Source organism: Drosophila mojavensis, unplaced genomic scaffold, assembly GCF_018153725.1.
Source record: "Drosophila mojavensis isolate 15081-1352.22 unplaced genomic scaffold, ASM1815372v1 contig_136, whole genome shotgun sequence".
Classification (NCBI taxonomy): Eukaryota; Metazoa; Arthropoda; class Insecta; order Diptera; family Drosophilidae; genus Drosophila; species Drosophila mojavensis.
The window spans coordinates 28,710,246-28,734,974 of NW_025318667.1; the positions used below are offsets into that span (position 1 = coordinate 28,710,246).

At 41.3% G+C, this 24,729-nt stretch overlaps 6 protein-coding genes across 9 annotated transcripts; 2 read left to right on the forward strand and 4 right to left on the reverse strand.

Moving 5' to 3' along the window:
- Nucleotides 1-2,386: 2,386 nt before the first annotated feature.
- Nucleotides 2,387-4,519, forward strand: LOC6584906 (serine protease easter). Of its 3 annotated transcripts, XM_015161652.2 has the most exons (4): nucleotides 2,387-2,581; nucleotides 2,633-2,775; nucleotides 3,281-4,276; nucleotides 4,332-4,519. In XM_015161652.2, exons 1-3 carry the CDS (start codon nucleotides 2,494-2,496, stop codon nucleotides 4,274-4,276), a joined length of 1,227 nt encoding a protein of 408 aa, XP_015017138.1. In that variant the 5' UTR covers nucleotides 2,387-2,493; the 3' UTR covers nucleotides 4,332-4,519. The 3 variants fall into 3 exon arrangements, with proteins under 3 accessions (XP_015017138.1, XP_015017139.1, XP_002010546.1); XM_015161653.2 differs by having other exon boundaries at nucleotides 3,281-4,519; XM_002010510.3 differs by having other exon boundaries at nucleotides 2,388-2,581; nucleotides 2,636-2,775; nucleotides 3,281-4,519.
- Nucleotides 4,520-6,795: 2,276 nt separating this feature from the next.
- LOC116804499 lies at nucleotides 6,796-7,865 on the reverse strand. Its single transcript, XM_032732364.2, has one exon. It carries the CDS (start codon nucleotides 7,597-7,599, stop codon nucleotides 7,369-7,371), a length of 231 nt encoding a protein of 76 aa, XP_032588255.1. The 5' UTR covers nucleotides 7,600-7,865; the 3' UTR covers nucleotides 6,796-7,368.
- A 4,259-nt stretch (nucleotides 7,866-12,124) lies between these two features.
- Nucleotides 12,125-12,932, reverse strand: LOC6584908. Of its 2 annotated transcripts, XM_044011439.1 has the most exons (3): nucleotides 12,722-12,932; nucleotides 12,432-12,680; nucleotides 12,125-12,354 (listed from the first exon to the last, which is right to left on the reverse strand). In XM_044011439.1, the coding sequence occupies exons 2-3, from the start codon at nucleotides 12,658-12,660 to the stop codon at nucleotides 12,338-12,340; spliced, it is 246 nt and encodes an 81-aa protein (XP_043867374.1). In that variant the 5' UTR covers nucleotides 12,661-12,680; nucleotides 12,722-12,932; the 3' UTR covers nucleotides 12,125-12,337. The 2 variants fall into 2 exon arrangements, with proteins under 2 accessions (XP_043867374.1, XP_002010548.1); XM_002010512.4 differs by having other exon boundaries at nucleotides 12,126-12,354; nucleotides 12,432-12,931.
- A 1,364-nt stretch (nucleotides 12,933-14,296) lies between these two features.
- Nucleotides 14,297-15,735, reverse strand: LOC6584909. Its single transcript, XM_002010513.4, has 2 exons — nucleotides 15,395-15,735; nucleotides 14,297-15,325 (listed from the first exon to the last, which is right to left on the reverse strand). The coding sequence occupies exons 1-2, from the start codon at nucleotides 15,638-15,640 to the stop codon at nucleotides 15,317-15,319; spliced, it is 255 nt and encodes an 84-aa protein (XP_002010549.3). The 5' UTR covers nucleotides 15,641-15,735; the 3' UTR covers nucleotides 14,297-15,316.
- A 1,949-nt stretch (nucleotides 15,736-17,684) lies between these two features.
- LOC6584910 lies at nucleotides 17,685-19,878 on the reverse strand. The gene is made up of 2 exons (XM_002010514.4): nucleotides 17,984-19,878; nucleotides 17,685-17,899 (listed from the first exon to the last, which is right to left on the reverse strand). The coding sequence occupies exons 1-2, from the start codon at nucleotides 19,101-19,103 to the stop codon at nucleotides 17,835-17,837; spliced, it is 1,185 nt and encodes a 394-aa protein (XP_002010550.1). The 5' UTR covers nucleotides 19,104-19,878; the 3' UTR covers nucleotides 17,685-17,834.
- Nucleotides 19,879-22,183: 2,305 nt separating this feature from the next.
- LOC6584911 (activating signal cointegrator 1 complex subunit 2 homolog) lies at nucleotides 22,184-23,058 on the forward strand. The gene is made up of 2 exons (XM_002010515.4): nucleotides 22,184-22,490; nucleotides 22,559-23,058. The coding sequence occupies exons 1-2, from the start codon at nucleotides 22,208-22,210 to the stop codon at nucleotides 22,885-22,887; spliced, it is 612 nt and encodes a 203-aa protein (XP_002010551.1). The 5' UTR covers nucleotides 22,184-22,207; the 3' UTR covers nucleotides 22,888-23,058.
- Nucleotides 23,059-24,729: the final 1,671 nt, after the last annotated feature.

Here is a 24,729-nt window from a genome sequence, read left to right on the forward strand (position 1 = left end):
CTCTAGTTGCGCCGCATAACGGCAAATGTTTATATTATTCCGGCGAACTGCTGCGGGCCGCTCTGTACAGCTCTGCCGTCAAATAACAACTACTTGGCGAGTTTTCAGGCTACGAGCAAACAGCCGTACTGACCGAATGATTACAAATCGCTGTCCAAATTGAATACTCGGCTTTTATACCCTGTTCCAGGCGTCTGCAATAGGCTATGACAAGTGAAGGTTTAGGTAGGACGATTACAAGGGATTACGGATGTTAAGTTCTCTTCTTGTTTCCCTTTACCAATGCCAATCAAGACATCTCTTCGGCAAATAAATCCAATGTACTATTATTGTATTTGTGAGTTTCCAGAACTTCCTTACACCACCCTCTTATACTTTCCTTGCAAAGAAACTTTGTAATTTAAACGTAAGATAAATGTAGTAATACTAATTTAATATGTTTCTCTGTGTGAAAATGTCTCTTGAATCAGTGCTTGAAATGCTGTTTATTCATCATGGTTGAGATTTATGCCTATTTAGCTGAGCTGATCGACAGTGCGATATTAGACTTTTGTTGAAGTTTCAATTTGATTTCTTGATGCAGTAGTGTTGAGAAAGTCTGATATCGTGTTAATCGATTGATTTAGTATTGTAGTGCAATTAAAGGATGCACTGTCACTAAGAAAGAGACAACAATAGCTGCTGCTGAACGTGGTCCCGGGTGTTGCTGGGTGAGAGCGAGACGGCTAGTTAAGTCGTTCGCAGCAGGGTCGCTGTGCTTTCGATGAACAAGAATATGCGACCATTATTAAAGGTTTGGACAGTAGAGGAGAAATCACACTTGGTCAAAGACTATTGAACAAGAAAGAGCTTTGTGAAAAGAATTAAGCGACACCGGGAATTCGTTGGTACGCGCAGATGGAAAACATGAACGAGAAACCAACGCCTCGACATATACATATATATAAGAAATTCTATCAACTAGGAATATTCTCCTAAGAAATAAACATACATTTTTAACTCAAAATAACTGAACTATGTTGCTTTCTTCAGTCTCTAAACTCGATGGTTTAAGTTAGTTGTAATGGCCCCCCGCATTTTACTCAAAGTTACAATCTTGAGTATTATAGAGTTAAGAGACGTAAGTGAGACAACCGTCAGAACCATATTCTTGTTTTAACCCTTGTAATACAAATATATATTTATTCGCTTGATGAAATTATTCACTACACTTACTCCAACAAATCGCTATTTTGCTGTCTGTTCAGTGTTCTATTTAACACTACTTAGACTGTCGTTACAATTTCTCTTAATACCTCCAACCAATTGAAAACGGGAAATCAGGTTATACTGGGTTTGTTGAAATGCAAGACCACATAATGTATTATGTTCTGGTGGTCATGTTCCATTTGTAAAACCCTTTTTAGACCATGATGCATGCGTATGTGTGTATGTGAAGAGACGCAACGAATTATTGGATATCAGCTCAGAAGGATCTCGTAGTCGAGCAGTCTCGTCGAGAGCTTTCTTACTAGTATACATATATTAAAATGGAAAACTAGACTTTATTTAAGGTTTGATTGAATGCTTTTCTAGTTTGCTATTGCTATGCAGCAACTTGTATTGGAATATTCAATGAGATGTTAAAAAGGCACTTGTTTGTGAGTATAGGAGAGATCGTTAGGTCTTTAAAGAGCTTATTTGACATGGTTTTCAATTATTATATTTCGATTAATTAATTATTCTTCAGATTGCGTATTATATATGTCAGTGTGTCACCATTTTATAATGTCGAAAAGAGCTTGTATAATATATATAACAAATATGGAAAATGTTAAAGTATATCTCAAGTATAAAATAAACCCAAAGCTTAACTTATATGTAAAAACATTTTTAGGTAAATTTCAATCAAAGTGAACTTTTATGTCAATAAATTTGATGCTATGTAAGCTAATTGTAGATCCCCTATTAGAGCCAATCGGAAATATGTTATAGCCGAAAAGAGAGTGAGAGAGAGAGGTGATGCTTTTATATGCTTAATGTAATTATAATTATATAAAGATTATGATATTGTTTTATTCCAAACGTGATTGGGTTTGGCTACTGTAACTACAGCTTGATGTAATTGTAATAAATGTTTGTCGCAAGAGAACTTCTTACATAATGCGAATTGCGCTATGTACATATATAATGGAATACGTTTAGGTTCGTCTGAGCTTTGCACCTTTTACCGATCAAAGCCATCTTGCTTAATTGCAGTGTAAGTCCGTAGAAATCAAACACCTAAGCTGGTTTTTTCAATTGAAAATGAGTTAGTGTAATTGCTAATCAATGAGAGAGGCAGAGAGCAACAAAATCTGACGCCAGCCACTCGGAGGTCAGCTCCACTCGCGCTGTCTCTGAGTCGATTTGCCAGCTCTGCTGTGAATAGTTGATTTAGCGCAATTCAATCGCTGAGTTCAATCAAGCTCTAGTATCAGCTCCGGAATTGTGGTTAGCTGCAATCAGCCATCGATGACGTCACATGCGCTGCTGTCGCTGACACTGCTGCTGGCGGCCGCCCAGCTGAGGGCACAGCAGATTGGAGCGGACAGCGCGAGTAGTAAGTAGATCAGCCTGGGAATATGCAGTCATACAACTCTTATCCAATTAGCAGAGGTATACTTCGGAAACTGCAATACGGATAACTACGGCTCCGGACGTTGTGTCTACAGCAGCAATTGTGATTTCTACGATGTGAACTTGCTAAAGGCGGCTGGCAAAAGGGTTTGTCGCTCACAGCAGCGCCCTGAGTTGGTGAGTTCAGTGTCGGGAGTGACAGACAGCGGAAGGCAGAAACTATTAGCATCTATGTAATAGACATGATGTGGCTAGGTCGATACAATTAGTCAACGGGAACTCGTCCATCTGATATGGATAGTGGAGGGAAGGGTAGAAAGAGAGACATCAACTCACTTGACTGACAGCAAGAAGAAGAAACGAGTAAACGTATGAATGTAATTGCTGATATGTGGATGGCTCGAACAAGAATTGGAAAATATGAATATCAGCCGGTAGCCTTTATTGTAGGGATGGATTAGTCGAGTCCATTGGGGATGATCAGATCACAAAATTGACACATTGCAGCTGTGATAGAGTTATTGAGGGTTATCTATAGACACAACGAGCTGCCGAAACAAACTGTCAACAGGCTGTACCTAGTATGCGATCTATGGCTAGCGCGCATCCAAATACAGAGAGTCCACACAGCAAAAGCAGACAGCCATGGCCATTCACACTCGAATTGATCTATCCCTTGCAGATTTGTTGTCCACGTGAGCAAAGCGTGTTGCCTTTGCTGGCAGGTCGCTCGCAAAAGAACTCATCAGCCGTGAAACAGGGAAGGGCCTTCCCAGCTGCACCCGCCACGCCCGATGAACTGCCCAGGCACCCGCATTGCGGCACCTCATTTGCATTCAAGGTGTACGGCGGCCACATAACGGGTCTTCTGGAGTTTCCCTGGACCACGCTGCTGGAGTATACATTGATCGCCGGCGGACAGAAGCAACACAGCTGCGGCGCCTCGTTCATCGCTCAGCGCTGGCTGCTCACCGCAGCGCATTGCGTGCACCAGAGCTTCGTGGGCGGCCATCGAAGACTGACCGGCGCCCGGCTGGGCGAGTGGAACAAGACCAGCGACCCGGACTGCCTAACGGCCTGGAACGGCCAGCGAGAGTGTGCGCCGCGCCACATCCAAGCAAGCATCGATCGGCAGCTGGTGCATCCGCAGTTCGACGTGGCCAACTTGACCCACGACATCGCACTGCTGCGTCTCGCACAGCCCGTCGACTGGAGCCAGCTGCCGCACGTGGAGCCAGTGTGCCTGCCGCCCGTGCGAGGCTCGCGCGCCGATCAGCTGGTGGGCAGCGCTGTGGATGTCTCCGGCTGGGGTCTGACCGAGCACGACAACAAGCCGAGCGAGGTCAAGCTCAAGGCCGTGCTCTATGTGCAGCCGCAGGAGCAGTGCCGCACGTCCTTGCGCAAACACGACTACACGCTCTCCGAAGGCCAGTTCTGCGCCTCGGGCGGCATTCACGTCGACTCCTGCTCCGGCGACTCGGGCGGTCCGCTCACCGTCGAGGCCTACACGCCCCAGAGGGAACGCTTCGTCTACCAGGCCGGCATCGTATCCTATGGCAAAAGGTATTGCGGAGTGTCCGACTTCCCAGGCGTCTACACCAGAGTCAGCAGCTACGTCGACTGGATCGAGCACACCATTGAGAGCAACAGCGATGCTGCAGCAAAATCGGGCCCATAGGTGATAGTTGATCCGATTGCTTATATTACTAATAGTAATTTACTATTCTCATCAGCTCAATTCTTTATAGCGATACTCGTTCATAGCATGCATATTGACTTGACCTAAAATACCATTTTCGATGTTTGACTTTTTGAACGAGCATTGCATAAGCAGTTACACCCGACTAAAATATTCCTTATATATTTTCTGCAGTTTCAACATTCTATAGAGATAATATTCGATCGAATTATCAATTCACAATTTTATTTATTTATTTTTATTTTATTTTTATACCCTGAATCCATTGAAAATGGGATATCAGGGTATAATGGTTTTGTGAAAAGTATGTAACAGGCAGAAGGAATCATCGCAGACCCCTTAAAGTATATATATTCTTGATCAGGACGACGAGCTGAGTCGATATAGCCCTGTCCGTCTGTCCGTCTGTCCGTCCGTCCGTCCGTCCGTCCGTCCGTCCGTATGAGCAAAAGGATCTCAGAAGATATAAGAGCTAGAGAGCTGAAATTTGGCATGCATACTCGTGTATACCATAGGCAGTACAAGTTTGCTTTATTTTTTCGATAACTCATCCGATAACTTTTTTATCGAGAATAATCGAAAAATCGACTTGGTTTTTTCAGCCTAGTTTGAACACTTTTAGACCTGGAGACTTCAAATTTGCGTTGTATATAAAGTTAATGGATACATAGATTTTGTCATTTACAGATTTTGGATACCACGCCCCCTTCGCCTACAATTTGGAAAAAACGCATTTCAAGTACTAGAGACTTGTGCTTTAGAATGTACATACATTTGAACATTATGATTACGTTCTGAAAGTTTCATTAAGATCGTTTGTCCACAAAAGAAATTATTCAACAAAGAAATTCTCATAATACTGCCCACACTGCAGCGCAGCCCAAGCGCAGTCGCTGCTTACTGCGCAGTTAGCAGAGCACGGGCTTATGCGTGCGTGTGGATGCATGTGCATAAAAGAAGTGCAGAATGATTAGAATATCAGCTTAGAGGGTTCAGGGTATCTCCTAGTCGAGCAGTCTCGACTGGAGCCTTCTTACTTGTTTTTATTTTTATTTTTATTTTTTAAATTATTGTCCTAAGTTCCCAATATTTTCTAAATACAAGACATATGAACTACGAAAGCAAATCGGAACACACTTTTGTATACCCACTAGCACTTGCAAGGTCGGCTATACCCGACAATAATATTTCTTATATATTTTCCACACTTTCAAGATTCACCAGTTTTGTTTTTTATTGCCTCTAGTTTTCACTATTCTCAGAATACAAGAATTCTACGTATTATGTAAGCTATTTTCGACAGATTTATTAGTACCAGCTGCAGTTTTCGTATTTCCAGACAAGCACTTGTACATTTGTAAATGTAGAACATTTTGATAATTTGAATATGCAAATTTGATGCCGCAATATCATAGGTGAACTCATAAAGTAAGCTCTTATATATTATATATTTTCAATGAGTTTAGTGAAAATTATGTCACCAACAAAAAACGAACATAAAACGCGACTAAAAATGGACACATTTTGATTTCTGCGCATTGCCGTTTGTCACGATTGATAGATCTAGAGATTGCTTAAAACACACACGACAGAGTGTAATTAACAGGAGTTTGACGTCATTAACTCGATTTACGGTCTACGGTCTGCGTTTTGTTAATATAATTCTGCAAATTCGCCTATTCCCTTAATTATGAGCATATTGATTGTCACGCAGAGAATACATTTACGGATCGATCTTATCGGGCGACTTTATTAAATTTTTCAATTTGAATAGTGTTTGCTCTAAAAGCATTCACTGAAATTAGTTTTCCGGCTTGTGGAACACCTTAAATGTCGATAAGCCCTTGGCTAAACACCTTTTTCTGTGTGGGGTCATTCCGTAGATAACGCCACAAGTCAAATACCATAAATTTGATAAAAAAAATTGTTGAATTCGTGTATAAGCGAAAATAAGTTAAAACCCTAGAAATTCAAAGTTTTTGTTTCCATTTAATCATTTCTTTTCTCCAGCTGACTTTATTCGATAAGATCGATCCCCTTGCCCCTTGCAAATTCAATAGTCGATCAATACGAGTCTTTGTCTTAGATGAAAGAACAGCCTTAAATTAAATACTATGCCTATGACTTAGATACGAGCTACGGACATTCAAGGAAAGAACAAACAAATCATCAGTTGATTGGCTGAAAACTAAAGATTATTCAATTTGATGGAAAGTTTTGATGACATCAGCGAGCTGCCAATCATAGTAGGGTAATACCTCGCAGCCAAACATACGACAGCTTCAAGTCACTGCCAGCACTGTTCATAAAACATATACATGGGCTTTTATTATTTTTACCCATTCATCATGAGCTAATAGAGGGTATACTGGAAAACACTGTTAATCAGGGTAATGAGCCGAGTAGTTGTCTAAGCGTCGCTGGCTACTGAATCGTCTACTCACATCATGATTACATCCTATCTTTCTGAAAATTAAGAAATATTACAAACTGGATGCTCTGATCATAGTTGGACTTTTATTGTTTCAGTAACTCTTGTTAAATTTACAGAGATCTATTTTGTATGAACTTCATTTAATTTACAGATATTTTTAGAATCTTGATCTAAGATGAGACGGAATGATAGCCATTAAGTATACACATATATAGACTGCGACTTCCAGATGAGAGAAATTTTGCGTCTTTGGTTAAGATTACACGATCTCCAAGCCTTAACATTGGCAAACACTTGTAGTCTCGCATCTCTAATCGAAGCACAAATATCACTGTTCACAATCTTGTATAGAATATTTGTATAGTCGAATATAGCCCGGAAAAGTGCATTATCTTTATGAGGTATAGGTATCGTTTATTTGTCTACATGTTCGTTACATGCATTACACAGCTTACAACTGTTAATACTACTGCGTGGATGTGCATAAATTACAATAATCAATAAATACTAAAAACAAACATAGTATAACTACTACAGTACAATTATAATAAATTAAATCGTAAGTGCCTAGCGAATAAAAAAAAAAAAAATTATAATAATAACCCGAAGAATACGACTCTTCTCTGCCCCACTCACTTCACTTGTTTCGCGCAAAGATCACGGCGCGCCGACAGCGATCACGATGATCGCGCATTTTACCCGCCGGACAGGGTCGCTTAACCCGACTTGAGATGAGCAGCTGGCCGGTTAGCGTCTTGCTGCGCGGACTGTAGAAGATAAGGCGACGCGCCTCTGTCGATTGGCTGCACTGGCCGAGCAGCAGTATGAGAGCACATCCCACGGCGAGAATCAGGCGTTGCAGTTGCATGTTGATCGGCGGATTGGCGAGATGGCAGAGTTCACTTGGTTTGGTTTTGGCTTTGGCTATTTTTTTGGCTTTGGCTTTGGTTTTGCTTATTTTCGTTGTTTGTTCGGACCGGGCGTGCGGGATTCTTTCGACGCTGGACTGACTACGACTGCATGCGATCGTCGATGTTGTGGCTGTAGTCGTAATTGTAGTCGACGCTGCCCTGTCGATGTTTTCAATACTTAATGCGCCGCTGTCAGATTAGATAAGGGCATTCCACACGATCCGCTCGCTGATAAGATACGCGATAGGCATGGGCTGGCGAGCTCCTCTACATACCAGCCAGTGGAAACCACATTTGTTGCCCCTGGACTGTTACTGGCAGCGGCCAGTCGCTTCTATTTTTGTATCTTAGTAATGAACAGCCGCCAGCCACTCACACCAGCACACACAGTCTGTGACGAAAGCGTGCGGGAATTCACTCGGCGAATTCCACGACAATGCGTTGCGCTGCGTCCACAAATCGGTTACGTCATGGTCCGTGAAATCAAACTTCCGGCCATATTCCTACAAAATTATTCGCAATTGCAGCTCATGCCTGAAAATATACTGCAAAACTTGGGAATCGAAAGCTTTGCAATCGGCAACCCCTCCCCGTCAGTTTCGTTTCTGCCATGTGTAACCAGAAATATGCTAATCAGATCTAAGGCTGGCTATCAACTTGAGCAAACCGAAGTAGGATAAAATATAAAATAAAAGACTGCAATAGATCGCAGCCTGAATTAAATGCTAAATAACATATACACATTGTTAAAAGTGATCTCATTATATAACTGACGTTTATAATTACACTCACGTAGAATAAAACAGCTCACTGTTTGGATACTAAATACTATATATTGAATAGAATTGATTAGATACTTAATACTAAATCCTAAAATACTAAATAAACAATTAGATCTTCTGTTTATATTGTAACAACAAAGAGTAAGAACTTTGCAGTCGGGCGTTACCGATTGCAGAATACGCATTCGTATTCATTGATAGCTATTTCTATTTATATTTAGTATATCTTTGCAAATAGGATCTTTAAATTACAAGTATAATTATTAAATATTTTGGATACCGGCTGCAAGCTAGTTACAGATTAGGGCGATTTTTCTATACACATGTGCCCACATTCACCGTTTATTCTATGCGTACAGAGCGTGCCTTCTAGCATATTTTAAGAATTGCGATTGATTTCTGGATTTTCTAGCCGTTACTATAGTTATGTCAGATGACTCTCTGTTGTGAAGTTATTCTATTTTAGCTACTAGCTGGTCAAGCAAAGTAGTAGTAGCTTTGCTTTAAAATCGATAACTTGCCTTTATGGAATTTAGATTTTTGTCAAAATTTACCCCCTCTCCTTTGTAAAAGGCGTATTTCAAATACTATAAACGTGTGTGTGTTTGTGTGTGTGCGTTAGTCTTGTGTAAGCAGAAAGAAAAATGATTGAAATAGCTATTGCTCGAAGGGTTCAGGGGATCTCGTAGTCGAGCAGTCTCGACTAGAGCTTTCTTACTTGTTATAAATTAAATACTTTATTGGTAATCAGATATATAAATGATGTCAGAGTGGACGCGATAAGCGATGCGATAATGAGCGACAATTCGCGAGAGAGCTCTGCATGCAGATTTACATTTAATCGCTTGAATCGCTTACATGTAATCGCTGTAATCGATTCTGAATCGCTTTCTCGCTTTATCGCATCATAAAGATTTTCTTAAAAGTGTATTTTTGTTGCGTGCTGAGCTGAAATAGCCGTTAGTTAGTGTGTGTAAAATATGTTCTTTTTCGCAATACTTCCCTTGACTAGAATTGAGTCATTTGACATTTGATAATCTTTCATAAAAAGGTGGAAATCAACAAAATCTTTCAGCATCTTGCTCTACGCTGATAAAATTCAAAAAATATACTTTATACAATCTAGGCTCTTAACCGAACCAAGACTGATGATAGCAATGAGTCTTATGTATTCTCCATATACTCAAGAATGTGGGTAGAAGAGATCTGGAAAATGGAGCTGCCACGATGAGCAGGTTGTATTGAATTAAAATTCAATATTTTGACATTCAGAACGATCGATATATTTCTATTGTCTTGTATGCTTACCGACTTACAAAAAATAAATTATAACATCATTCCAAAATTTGTTAATATCAATACCCAAAAAGTCTAGCATGATTTAAATCAATACACTATCAATATTTGGTCACTTTCCCATTTCATATAGTTCAGATAACTGTCAAATATAAATATAGATCAAATTTAAAGATATATGTGGATACTCCCAGACGGCGTAACGTAGTTCATAATGTTTATATCTATATTTATTGTCAATCTATACGAAAATTTCAAGTTATTAAAACAAGATTATAATAAAAAAAAAAAAAATGGAATCTATGCAGAATTCTCTTATGCCCCATACCCCAATGCCATTTTAAACAAGTAAGAAAGCTCTAGTCGAGACTACTCGACTACGAGATCCCCTGAACCCTTGGAGTAATAGCTATTTCAATAATTTTTCGCGTCTTTCAGCTTACACAAGAACCACGCACACACACACACACACACACGCACGCACGCACGCACACACAGGCATACATACACACACATAATACACACATACACACACACACACACACACATACACAAACAATTACATACATATACACACACAAGCATAAACACGCATGGGCGGCAGTGAGCGCTTACTCTGAGAACTTAATTGCTTAATAACTTTTTTGTGGACGTGCGATCTTCATGAAACTTTCAGATTATGATTATGACACGGATATGCATGTAATTGCTAAAGCACAAGTCTCTAGTTATTGAAATACGCTTTTTACAAAAGTGAGGGTGAGGGGTAAATTTTAACAAAAACCGAAATTGTATAAATTGCATATAAGCATACATTAAAAATTTGGAGACTAGCAATAAAGGTGTAGAAGATATAATTTTCTAACTGGTTTTCGATAAGGTTTTTTATCGATAAAAAAGATCGGGATGAGTTATCGATTTTTAATGATAAACTTGATATGCGCGCTGTAATTACGAACATTTAAAAAAAAATTTGAAGTCTCTAGCTCTTATATCTTCTGAAATCGACGCGTTCATACATACGGACAGACGGACAGACGGACGGACGGACAGACGGACAGACGGACAGACAGAGACGGACAGGGCCAAATCAACTCAGCTCGTCGCCCTGATCAAGAATATATATACTTTGTGGGGTCTACCACGCCTCCTTCTCCCTGTTACATACATTTCAACAAAACCATTATACCCTGATTTCCCATTGAAAATGGGTTCAGGGTATAAAAATTATTAGATGTAGGTCATAATCTACTTATTGTAAATTTTCAGAGTTCTCCTTCAATTTTTGTAGGCAAACGAGCAGAAAACCAAGGATTACTTCAACAATGCTAATACATTGTCTTTTATTGATTTGGACATCTTAAAAGTCTTTTCAAAAGATTTTCTTGATCACATTAAAATCTAAACAATCATCAGCCTTGGGAGAATCGAATGCTCAGTTGTTCTTTTCTCTACTTATCTGATAAAATGCTGATATGCCAGTTCATTTATTTATTGTTTTGATATAAGGTTAGTAAAACCACGTTCATCTATCCTTCCCTCTACTGGTGCGGTTCAATGTCTTTTTACTGCCACGCAAAATATAGTAATTCCCATGTAAAGAAAGGGCTTACTGGCACCACTTCAATACAAAAGCTTCTCCGACCGACTACTTCGATACGATGTAAGCTATCGTGGCTCGAATTGATATGGTCTGTGAGGTGTACTACGTACATAATTAGCCATGAAGATATCTTCAAAAATGTAAAGTGTGGCATGGGGATCTTTAGATATAATCCACACTTAAGTCAGATGTAACAAAGGGATATTGCTTGAGCTAGTTTTTGTTTATCAGAAAAGCTTTGATTTGACTTGATGAAAGTATTCTAAATCGGCATTTTTATACTTTCTGACAGAACTGATTTAAAAAACCGTCAAGATAATTATACAAAAACTTACTCTTCTCTAGAAGAAATGATCGAAATCTTTTCCGAAGACAACTTGTTTGAACTTGTTTGAAAGCTTTATGATCACACACACATACATAGCCAGCACCGACTATAAGTTACCCTGACACAAATCTGATCTTGGAATCATTTTCGGCTTCATGCATGAATGTATACCAGGAAACAATACTTAAGTGAGAAAATATTAAAAACCTCTAATTTCACCACAGGACTCTACAGTACTCAAAGCTGCACAAATATTTTTTTTTTTTAAATTGTAATGCTCTAGCTATTTTTGGTTTTTGGGACTGTCGCATCGACACGGTTACAAAGATTTCCACAAAACCACTATACTCTGAATACCTATTTTCAGCCATGTTTAGAGTATAAAAATCGCCACGAAAAATACGTTTTTTTTTTTTTTTTTTGTGTAATGTTGTGGTAAGTACATATATTATTAGGAACTATTTAAGTAATAAGCAACAAAAAAAAAATAAAAATAAAATAAAATAAAATAAAATAAAAACTGTTACAGACATCCATAAAACTGTCTTTGGGTAAACGTAGGGTGTGAAAGTAATGTAATAAATAGTGCACTGAACGCGAATAAATAGATTTGATGACGTTTATGTTTAGTTTCTGAGAGAGTTGGAGATTCAGTTGATAGCGCTTGACGATATCCGGTCGCGATGTCAACAGTGCGAGCCATCTGAAAGAGGCAAAAGCAGCGAGTTGAGCACACTCGAGATAAGACACTGGGCCATTGGCCTGGGTCTCAATACACACCTGAACTGTACGATATTAGACGCCGACAGTTGCCCCGATGGTCTCTCATGTGGCACTTCTGGCAGGGCTTCTCCAGGCCGTGCGTGGCCAGTATCTGGCCCCGGGCAATGCCGGGTGGCGCGAAGAAGATCACACGGCGCGATTCACTCGGTGCTGGAGCACACAACACGACCACGAAGAGTAGACACAGCGCATACAGAAGCAATTGATGGATGCGATGCAGCATCATGATCTCGTTCTCCCTTTACTGATGGCTCTCTCGCTCTCTCTCTCTATCGATATTGATCACTCTCTCGTGACAATGCACTCACTCCCTTTTGCTGTCTGTGTTCAACTCTTGTTCTCTCTCTCTCTCTCTCTCACTATATTTCTCTCTCTCTCGTTGGTTGCACTTTCGTGAGAATGTGAAATTGTGTAATCGCTATTGGGGGCTGGAGCTCTAGTAGGCCTGGTCTGGTAGCAACCGAGTTATACGCTCCAACGCCGTCAATTAACTGATTATATACGATTTGGGCAAGCAGTTCTTAAGTAAAAGTGGCCTCTGCCTGCCAGCCGAGCATTGGCGTCGTCTCCGTCTCCGTCTTGATAAACTATACAGGCTACTCCACTGACTGAGTGACTGTGGGCAGCACCCTGTATGGGCGAATCTTATCTGAGAGCCGCTACTATGTCATTCGCAATCTGGGTAATTGAATGTCTTGCTTTGCTTTACTTTGCTTTGCCTTGCCTTACGTACTTAACAAATATTCAACGTGACAATAAAATCAGCGCGCGAAGCCCAACTTCAGTTTAGGTATCGGTACAAAGAAACGAAGCTTATCATTAGAATTAATTGATATATTGCATGGAACGTGCGGCAGCGCTTCTAAATATAAAACCATTTGGCATCGCTCCAATCGAGCAGATCCTCGAAAATAGTATATGAGCTAATACCTATTTTTTAGTAAGAGCTTCTATCCAATTGTAGATTGCAAGAGAAGAAAGAGAAGCCAGAGTGCCGAAGATGCAATACCCTGCACCTTAGACTCTATCACGTGAGCTAAAAAGTAGATTCAGATCAAATAAGAATTCACATCTAAATTCCGAGCTTAATTTTTTTTTCCTAAAATTCGTAACTCCCTAATATTTTTGTTAAATTAAAATTGTAATGCCATTTCGTGTTATATGAAATTGAATATACAGACGAAAAATACTTTTTTAATTGCAAGTAGTCAATCAAGTATAATAGACTTTAATTTTTCATATATTAATTAAACTTTTAAGTAAAATTTAAGTAAAATCGTATTTGAAATAAATATAAATACCATTTGCCGTTTGAGTTTACCATATACTTAAAGTCCGAAAATCATTGCAACGTATTGCTTATTAGTCAATACGAATTCGGTCACCTGTTGCCCAGAACATATGTATAAACATACAATATATAAGATAGCGATGAACGCAGTATTGATGAATGAAATTTTATTGGTATAGTATGAGTTTAATTGTATGTGAATAATGTCAACTATAAATATATTTATTTTATCTAGACATATACATTTATAAAGAGCGTAAACTTTAAAATTAATATTGTTTAGAATCGTTAATATAAGTTGCAAAATTTGTTGCTTGAGCCTTCGCCTGTCGACTTCAAGATACCCTGCAGGAGATACAAATATTACGGCGGGCTCTTAAATAGAAACGAAAATTTTGGCAATGTGACAACATTTCAATCAGCCCACTTAATGTTTTCATTGGATACTTAAAAAAGCTAATTGCAATTCCATTGTGTCTCTATTACAATCTTTTGCCCAAAGTAATCCCAAAGACATTTATTGAAAATAAAAAATTGGCAATTTTACCAGGAAGTAAGCAGAAGTAATTGATTAAATTTTAATTCAATTTATTGAACAAAGTATTTGAGTATATTATAATTATTGTATTAATAATAATTTGTTGCTAGAATTTGAAAGATAAACTACAAAATTCACGAAAAAAATGTGCATAAGTATAAGTATAGAAATGTAATTTTTGTTGAAAATATAATCGCTTATTTAGAGAAATCATTATCAATTAAGTTTTAGGGCTGTAAATTTGAAGGGGGAAAATTTAAATATATGTGAATGTAATGTAATAAACTAATTGGCTATGTTTACTTATAATATTGCAGGAAAAACTTATTCGAATTTGATGGAAAAATTGCTTAACATTAATGAGCGCCATGCTAGTCTAGGGTATTCGTTAGACGACTAATTCCAACTAGCTTACATTGACTTGTTTTTGTTTCCGATCGGCTGACCAGTCAACATAAAGCTAATTAAACAGCAATCAGCAATTGGAGATATGTTTTCCACATAACCATATATGTATGAACCTCATACAATGTAAAGCAGAGTGAGCGAACTGAGCTATATTAGAGGGGATTACCGCTGGCCCATATTGTGGGCCAAAAACACCGTCGGCAGCATGACTCGCTGGGCCACGATAGATGTAATCAACTGCAGTGGTTGCCTCATGGCTTTCCTAGAAAGCCCCCGGCTACGTCACAGAGCAGCTGCTATGACAATATGAATCGAAGTTTCCAAAAATGTGATCGAGCCAGTGGCAGGCAAATGCTCCATTATCGATTCGAAAGCGCACGACTGAGTCAGCGCCGTGCGGTTGCTCCCTTTATCTAGGAACACTGTGTATCTTGTAGTCGTGTATTTTGTATCTGCATTGGTATCTATGGAGTGTCTAGCGCAGTTCGTGAAATTTCGCGTAATTTCATCATGACAAATATGGGCTGGCGGTTGTCTTGTGACGTCGTTCTTCTTTTTTTTTATATTTTGTATGTTTAATGTATTTGTTAAACGTTAATGAGTTCTGGATAAGCGATAAGGTAACGAGCCCCAGTCCAAAGGTCGCTACACAATCTGCAATCGGCACCGAGCGAGTCAATTCACGGAAATTCGAATATTCACACGGCCGGTGGCCTCACTTACCCGGCGACAGCGATTGTGATGATCGTACATGTATCCACGCCTGCAGCCCATCCGCCGTGACTCGAACAGCATGCCCCTGCCCACGGCATCCAGGCTGTCGTTCCGGGCCGCCAAGCTCTCATTGCTGCTCAGCGCATTGAAGTAGATCACGCGCGCTGCACTGCCACGCAGCTGGCACAGCATCAGCGCTGCCCAGAGCACGCCCAGCACGCCCAGCCGCCACAGAAGTCCCGAGCGCAACAACATCTTCGTTCTCTTAAGCCAGCACGTCGCTGTCTGACCACCGTTTAGCACGCACCCAGAATCCACATTCGATATGGACCTTGCTGCTGACACGCTCAGTCTGTGTGCTCGCCTCTGCGTCGCGTCGCCTTTCGCGCTCCCTTCGCCCAAATCGCCCATTCGCTTATCAGTCTGTTTACAGTTAACAAAACACTCTCAATGCGCTGTTCAGCTAATCCAAGCAGGCTGTATTAGCTTGCCCTCACACGACATGAAAGCTGCAAACTAAAACGAGAGTCGAGCAGAGCTACTGCTGATGCTCTCTATTTCCGAACTATATAGAAGATGGATGTATGCCCGAAAGCTGCAACTGATTGGCTGTCATTAGTATTGAGCCTAGCAGCGCATCGTGCAGTCGGTTGGACTCGTTGGCCACGCTTCTGTTTTTGTCAGCGCTGATTAGAAATCCGCCGTCAGCTAAGACACTGCGCAATTGATTATTTCGATTTGATTGCATACTTTGCGGCGCATAATTCTATTCGATTTACAGCGAACTGCGGCGACAGCTGTTGCTGCAGCATTTGAAATTGGGGGACAATACGGCTGAGAAAACAAACGCTGCTTTTCTGTTTATGCACGTTTTGTTGCTGCACTTGTAATAAGTTTTTATTGAGAGTTAAGAAATTAATTAGGAAAACAAGTAAGAATGTTGCGAGCGAGCGCTACCGACTGCACAATACCCATTCGCGGTCACCGACAATGGAATCTCTTTTGGTAAAGTAATCGGAAAGGAGTCTGTAGTAACTTAAGTGTTGCGCTCTACCGTCAAATCATTGCCTGATATGTACATATGTATATACTTTTATAATATTCTATAGCCTTAACAGACCTCACAATAATGCATAGGATATAAGATATGTCTTTCACATGCGCCACGCCCCCAATGATCGTGACATACATGTATAAGATTTCACTAACATCTTTAATTGGAGCTTTTAATTGTATGCCACGCCTACTACCTAGTACTATCAACCTTTTGAATGAATTAAAAAAAAAAATTAAAAAAAAAAACCAACAAAATATCATATTTTCCGGATATTTGTCCGAATTAAGAAGCATATTGAAATATTCACTCTCTATATAGACGAATGTACCCACGGGAATATACACACCAAATTTAAAGTATCTAACCCCATTGGTGACGAAATGGTTTTCGTTCATATGAACGGGCGAATGAACGGACAGACAGACAGCAAAACGTACATTGAATTTCACTTCGAGAATGTGTTTAAAAGTCACTTAAATTATAATGTCTAATAAAAAGCTTTGTTTTGCGCATATTGTTGCCCAGTGGTATAAATTGTATTTCCTTCGTAATAATAATACTAATATACTAGTTAGGTAGTATATGTATATATATCTATGTAGAGGGTATACATGAAAGATGTTTCTGCTTCGAATGGGTTGAGTTTCTTTTGATTTGTGGACTGTAGAAGAAGAGCATTTGATCATAGATTTCTCTGCATAGCATAGAAATTTTCTGGCATCATATCAAATATATAGATATTTAACACAGTTGAATAATGTAAAAGCCTTTTGACACGTTAGATTTTGAGAAAGTTGGAATTTATCTCAGCTCCTGAACCTAATAGAACATCATAACAATGTTGCTATCTAGGGATATAGGCTTAAGAACATTGCAGTGTAAGATTATCTGCGAGAGATTGAGTCAACTATAATATAAATAAGAACATTAAATCTTGGCATATCTATAATGTAAGACTCTTTTTGACTTGTGACCTTACTTAGTAATTATAATGACACCCAAGCTTAGGTTATTATTTTAGAACTCAGATAATGAGTTGGCATTGAGAATCGAAGTATATCGCAGGTAACAGGTAAGCCTAAATCTTGATAGTTAAACTGTTTATATAGCATTAGGCCAGGCCATGTCCATCCATATCCAACTGCCTCGATATTTGCTTTGTTCATTCAGATCTCTAAACGTGCACATGGCGTATACGTAACGGTATTTCGATATGCCCGTAGATCATACGCAGCTTTGCCATTCACTGTGTGTGCTATTCTTTTTATTTGCATTAATTTACATAGAGTTGGCTTTCAAGACCAAAACAAAGCAGGAGGTGGCCCATATATTTATATATGTAAGTAACAGTAAGTTGTCTCGATGCTCACGTGAGCATATCCCGTCCGCGAGTTAGCGCTGCGTCGCGCAGGGCTCCGCTCTATAGATGCAGTTGCCTGGATCGACCGTGATGAGCTCTGGGAAACATGAGAGAAAGAGAGAGAGAGGAAATAGTTGAGCTGTCCAGAGAACAGACAGGTCTAGCTCCAAACAGTGCTCACCTGGCGCCGGCGAATCCTTGCCGCAAGCGCGCTTGCCACGCCTGCCACGCGAGTGCCTCGCCAATGGCTTGTGGCTCTGGCCCTGGCCTAGGGCGTCGGCGTCCTCGTCGGATGTTAATGGTGGCGCCTGCCGGCAGCGCAGCTGCGACTGTTGACGCTTGGGCGCCGTGACCTGCACGTCGCTATCCGCGGGGCTCTTGCCATGAGGTGACAGCACGTTGTCGGCGGAGGAGTGCCGTTGCCGGCGCCGGCGCTGCCGCACGCGACTGAAGCTGTCCTCTTGGATGACGAGGGTGCCCGCCTTGCTGCTGCAGAGGTAATAGCGCGGCCTGTGCTCCAGCTCCTGCTCCTGGGCATACTCGGGCGATGAGTGCCGCCCGCGCGTCATGCTGAACCGCTCCAGTATCGAGTGCTGGCCGGAGCTATGCGAGCGTCGGTAGCGACGCTTCTCCCGCGGACCGGACGAGGAGGAGTTCGCCGTAGTGGTCAGCGTCGAGGTGGACGGCGGCGTGGGGTACGCCGATTCCTGTGTGCGCTGCGGCTTGGCCTGCCGCTCGTCCTCCACCGCCAGCCGCACGCCGCGCAGCGAGCTCGAGCGTCGCGAGCTGCCCACCTCATGCGGCTGCCAGTCGGGCAGCTCGTGGGTGCTGAATTCAATGCAGCTGCCGGCCAGCTGCTGCCTCGCGGGCGAGCGGAGGGCCGAGTGCGTCTCGCTGCTGGCCGTCGCCTCGCCAATGCTGAGGCCATTCAGCCTGCCGGCGAGTCGCGCCTGCTGCAGGCTCCTGCTGAGGCTGCTCGAGGCCCGCTTGCGCCTGCAGTCCTGCGCGCTGCTGGGCCGGTACGTCTGCTCGCTGTGCCCATCCGCGTTCACCAGCAGGGCGCCCGTGTGATCGTAGAGCAGTATGCGGGGCAGTGCTATGTTGCTGCAGCTGCGCGAGGTGTTCAGCTCCCAGTTCCAGTGGCTGGGCTTGCGCAGCTGCAGGCGCAGCAGATTGGACAGCGGGTCATACGCATCCTGCTCCGCCTGCTGGTCCAGCTCCTGCTGCTCCTCGTAGTCGGACGTGGAGTCTGTATTCAGTTCTTCCTGTTGCTGCAGCTGCTGGTGCAGCTGCTTTGACATTGCTCTTGGCTGAGGCAGCGCTGGCAGCTGGCTGCCTTTGTTGACGATTCCACCTGTTTGCTGTCCGTTGCGCGACGCGCCAGCCAGAGAGTACGCCGTAAGCGCTTTTCCTGGCCGCCCTACGGCTGGCTGGCTGCCAATTTATTGTTTATCTCAGCTATGCTAACAATTATACTATGTTGTATGTATGCCTTCTGTATATATATTAACTGCCGCCTCTCTTTGTCTGTGTGCATGAAATGAAAGGCGTTTCTGCTTTGTGTTGTTTTTTTTTTTTTTTTTTTTTTCTTCTACCCACGCGCCGCGCTCTTGGATGCTTTCATCTCTGCGCTCTTAGTATGTGGGGTATATTTTTAGTAGGCATTCACTGCCGCTACCTGCTGCTGCTGCTTGCCTTCCCGTGACATTTAGGTGTGCCACTTTCGACAACAACAACAACAACAGCCACACTGCACTACAAATTTGAATGCACCTTCAAACACAGTTTTATTCAATTTGTGTAACAAGAAAAAAAACATACACACACACACACACATTCGCGTAAAAAAAAGAATCAAATATTTTTAGCACTGAGAGCGAATTGTCCGTCTCGCTCCAACGCACGCGGCGCTCTCTCTCACGGCCGATTCGCTCGTCGTGCCTTCCCGCTCTCAGTGTTGCCCTCTCTCTCGATTCTGTGCGATCAGCTGGTCGGCACACACTCGTGCTCGTGTGTGAAGCGCGTCTGCCCGCCAGCGAAAGCAGCCACCAACTGCTCGAATCGCTGCCCCCGAGCAGTGGCCGGAGCAGCGATGCTATGGTCGCAAATGTGGCCAAGTGGGTGGAGCAGGAGCCGGGGGCAACATTAATTTAATGCCGCTGCGACTTTGCTTCTTTCACGCTCTCTCACAATGCCAATGGCTTGCTTCTTGGGGCAGCTGTTTTCTACAAAGAAAATGAAAATGAAAAAAAAAGACAACAAATGAAAAGCTCTTTATACCCTGTCAGAAATATGAATGAGATTGTTGTATGCACTATTATTAAATTCATAAGTTAGTGAACTTAAGCTACTATAAACATATATATACATACATACATATATAATACATCTACATATATAAACATTTATATTTTATAAATAAAATCCGAATACCCATTTCAATTTTCCAAAATTTGTGAATTGTATACATACATATATTGCAAAAATAGTCATACCCTGTAATTGAAAATGTTTGACTTGTCAATATGGTATAAATTTTTTACTGTGCATCTATACATTGTAAAGCCGAAGACTTTGAATGCTGATCAAGTATGCTTAGCGAAATAAACATTGAGTGATAATCAATAAACTTAATGTATTTCTTGTCGTACGGCATAAAAAAATAAATAATGATTTGGCTTTTGCCTAAAAATACTTATATTCGCCTTGTGCTCATGGTGCCTCCAAGTCGGTTCCTATCAAGCATATACTCATATGTGAATGGCTTTATTCTATATATGCCCAAGCTGATCAGTTTTTCGATTCCCATGATAAAATGCACAATCATGAGACATATGAAGAAAACTGCTGGTGCAAGCCCATCATGCCCTTCCAATGCGCTTTTGACAGCCAACTGCCCACTCGCTGCCTATTGACAGCGACGTGCAACGTGATGCGATTTGAGGGAAGTAGATAATTTCTTGTACCTATTCCGGTACATTGGGCAATGCGATAAAACTATTGCAAAACAAATGCAGCACGATGCGCTTGACTTAAAATGAATCTCTATATACCCTGCAGTCTTTGAAGCGGGCTAGGGTATATAGGATATATAGACCTTGCGTCAGCCTATCAAATCTATTGGTGTTATTCAACGTAGTAAAGTAACTTATAAATCTGAATGAATTGCTTCAATATAAAGATATTACCTATTAGTTCCCTGATTTGAATTGAATACTGATTGAAAATACATATTGTATGTTATAGCCGCTGAACACTGAATGAAAATGTTGTATAATAGAGCAGCTGATTTTATCTATGGTTAAGAACTGCGAGACTCAGACAAAGCAACTTCAACATATTTATTGCTAAAACATCAAAATTCGATAAATGAGTTCCTGACATTTTTCTTTATATACCTATGTTATAATATAGCTTATAGCGTGGGTCTGAGGCTTGTATTGAATCGTAGTGGAGTGATAGCGAGAGAGTTAACGGGAGATATAGGGGTAGAGAAGCAGAGTGAGAGAAGGAGAGAGCCAGAGTGAGATATACAGAAAAAGATAGATATAGGGAAGAGAGAGAGAGAGAGAGATACAGAGAGAAGGAGATAGAGAGAGATACAGAGAGAGAAAGAGAGAGAGAGAGAGAGAGAGAGATACAGAGAGAAGGAGATAGAGAGAGAAAGAGAGAGAGAGAGAGGAATAATTGGAAAGGGATAAATAGAGAAGGAGAGAGAGAGCCAGAGTGAGATATACAGAAAAAGATAGATATAGGGAAGAGAGAGAGAAAGAGAGATACAGAGAGAGAGAGAGAGATACAGAGAGAGAGAGAGAGAGATACAGAGAGAGAGAGAGAGAGAGAGAGAGAGAGAGAGTGGGACAGAGACAGGGCAGAAAGAGATAGAGAGAGATACATAGAAAGAGAGGAAAATAGATGTTGCTGCACGTTTTTTTTGGTGATTTGGATATTTGGTACATTCAGACAATGCTACAAGTACTTAATAGTCTGATACGCCCTGTACACTTTTGTATAGACAGATATCCCATTTCGTTGGGTTCCAGTTTTGTAATCTTGTTGGTAATTCAAAATTTTCCTTTAATTCCGGACACGACAGCTTGAACTATGCCTGAGTCTAGTTGGAGTGTTTCGTATTCACTTGCCTCGAATTATTTGACATGTTTAAGCCACGAGAAAACAGAAAACAACAAATCGCACCAAGTCGAATTAATTACCTGCTGTAATTATTGGAAATACATATGTATATTAAAACGTCAGCCCAAAAGTATGCATTGCCTGTTAATTCGGCGTTGAGTCAATAGGTTATCGGACCCTGTTGTGGGCAACATCTCATTTGATAAGGAAACCAAGTCGATTCAAGTCGACGACCGGCGGTTCTTAAGTCAGTGCTTCACATACTGCAGCAATGGCAAAACTGTCGACTTTCTTTAGTCTAATGCTGCTCTGCGGCTTTAGCCTGTTGCTAGAGTCGGCGGCATATCCGGCCGATATACCCCCCAATCCTATCAAGTATAAGCGCTACGTTCGTCATCGCCCGTCTGCGGTGAATCCGGATCTGGAGGTGTACGAGGTGCGCGAGATTTACGTCGTGCGCCGCCCAACGCCGCCGCCCAAAAAGATCAAGTGGTTGGACGACATCGAAATGGAACAGCGCATACGATGTGACTTTGAGCCCACGTTGCCCCAGTGTGAGTGGGTCACCGGAGCAACTATTGGCCGTGAAGCCTTTTGACCTTTTCATTTCTTTTCACGACAGGCATCAGGTTCCACCGTGAGCCAAGCAACAGTTGGCGCGGCGACAGATCACCAGCATCAACAACCACAACTACCACCGGCAAGCCCACCACCAGCACTACCACCACCACCACCACCACCACCACCACCGACCTGCCATTGTTGGAAACGCTCTCAACGGAGATCGAGAAGACGCCCGACGAAGAGCCGGAGGACGCGTACGTCTTAGAGGGGGACGACGAGGAGGACAACGAGGATGTTGTTGATGACCCGGATGCTGACATCGATGTGGACGCCGACGAGTTCTCGAATCCCAGCGGCAGCATTGGCGGCAACGATATGACCACATAGGGTCCTTCCTCTTGATAACCTCTTGTTCCTAATTATAAATATAATAAGCTCAGCATTAATTTCGTCAATGTCTTTGTATTTGTGCATTTTTGTATCTAACTGTCGGATTGCACATTATCATAAATTCAGATGAATTAATAATGCATACAATAATAAAATATTGCCAATTTACAATTGCTTTTCAACACCTCAAGCGATCGGTTATAAGATGGCCCAGAACTTTCCGTCCTTGAAACCTTAATATACACAAATCAGGGTACGCTTAACTCGTGGGCTGTAAGGGTGATAAGCAGAATCACAATATTGAAAAGAGAGGGAACTCAAAGTGCTCAGACACTGACACTCAGTATGGAGAATAAAGAACAAATAAAGGAAATATTCTTTAATTTGTTTTTTTTTTTTTTTTTTTTTTTTTTGTTCTCCCATTTTGACAGCGAGTAAACAAGAATTTTGAAAATTAATAAACAGGTGTTCATATATGTAAAGAAATAAATAAATGTAAATACAGTGAGTAAACAAAAATGACATTTGATGAACCAGGCGTTCACGTTCACATATACGTATAAATAAATATAAATAGAATCTGGGGCTTTGGTGCATACGTACTACATATGATCCTAACAAGTAAGAAGGCTCCAGTTGAGACTGCTCGACTAGGAGATACCCTGAACCCTCCAAGCTGATATTCTAATCATTCTGCACTTCTTTTATGCACAGATACATACACGCATAAGGCTACGCTGCAGTGTGGGCAATATAATGAGAATTTATTTGTTGAATAATTTCTTTTGTAGACATACGATCTTAATGAACGTTTCAGAACGTAATCATATAGTAAAAATGTGTGTACATTCTAAAGCACATATCTCTAGTACTTGAAATGCGTTTTTTACGAATTGAGTTAAAAGGGGGCGTGGTATCCAAAATCTGTAAATTACAAAATCTTTATATCGATTAACTTTATATACAACGCAAATTCGAAGAGTCCAGGTCTAAAAGTGTTCAAATTAATCTAAAAAAACAATGTCAATTTTTCGATTATTCTCGATAAAAAAGTTATTTGGTGATTTATCGAAAAAATAAAGCAAACTCGTACTGCGTATGGTACACACGAGTATGCAAGCCAAATTTCAGCTCTCTAGCTCTTATAACTTCTGAGATCGATGCACTCATACGGAGAGACGGACGGACGGACAGACGGACGGGGCTATATCGACTCAGCTCGTTGCGCTGATCAAGAATATATATACTTTGTGGGGTCTGCCACGCCTCCTTCTGCCCGTTACATACTTTTTCACAAAACCATTATACCCTGATTTCCCATTTTCAATGGGTTCCGGGTATAAAAATATGAATCAAATTATGTTAGGATTCATAATAACCAACTTAGCTGTAGTTCACTGTATACAGAAGCAACGCAGCCGCTGCGCAAACTGCGTAGTTTCCTAGATACGTACTTTTGTGTGTGCGTGGAGTGATAATAGGGAGCAGGATTAGGGTATCATCCAATCGTGCAGTGCCGATTAGAGCACTCGCAGTCTATTGTTGGTTTGGCGAGAAGTGCGTCTAGTTGAGCGCATTGAAAACTGGAATGTGACAAATGGAACGTTCGTGCGTAGCTCTGATCATGCTTGCCTAGTATAAACAAAATCATAACTGGACTCAAGTGCATGCGTCAGCAGAGCGTAGGAAGATATATTTGATGATTATCCCAGTCCGTCGAACATAAACAAACGGTGAGTGAGTGTGCCAAGAGATATGAAGAGGCTAGATACGCTCTATATGATGATCTACAGGCCTGAGGCGCTGCCTTATCAGAGTTCAGACACGGATGCGAACAAA

Coding starts and splice junctions, on each gene's coding strand:
- LOC6584906 (XM_015161653.2), top strand. CDS start 2,494: ATGACGTCACATGCGCTGCTGTCGCTGACACTGCTGCTGGCGGCCGCC. Junction 2,582..2,632: donor TGGAGCGGACAGCGCGAGTA/GTAAGTAGATCA, acceptor TTATCCAATTAG/CAGAGGTATACTTCGGAAAC. Junction 2,776..3,280: donor CACAGCAGCGCCCTGAGTTG/GTGAGTTCAGTG, acceptor TATCCCTTGCAG/ATTTGTTGTCCACGTGAGCA.
- LOC116804499 (XM_032732364.2), bottom strand. CDS start 7,599: ATGCAACTGCAACGCCTGATTCTCGCCGTGGGATGTGCTCTCATACTG.
- LOC6584908 (XM_044011439.1), bottom strand. CDS start 12,660: ATGATGCTGCATCGCATCCATCAATTGCTTCTGTATGCGCTGTGTCTA.
- LOC6584909 (XM_002010513.4), bottom strand. CDS start 15,640: ATGTTGTTGCGCTCGGGACTTCTGTGGCGGCTGGGCGTGCTGGGCGTG.
- LOC6584910 (XM_002010514.4), bottom strand. CDS start 19,103: ATGTCAAAGCAGCTGCACCAGCAGCTGCAGCAACAGGAAGAACTGAAT. Junction 17,900..17,983: donor CAAGGATTCGCCGGCGCCAG/GTGAGCACTGTT, acceptor CATGTTTCCCAG/AGCTCATCACGGTCGATCCA.
- LOC6584911 (XM_002010515.4), top strand. CDS start 22,208: ATGGCAAAACTGTCGACTTTCTTTAGTCTAATGCTGCTCTGCGGCTTT. Junction 22,491..22,558: donor TGAGCCCACGTTGCCCCAGT/GTGAGTGGGTCA, acceptor TTTTCACGACAG/GCATCAGGTTCCACCGTGAG.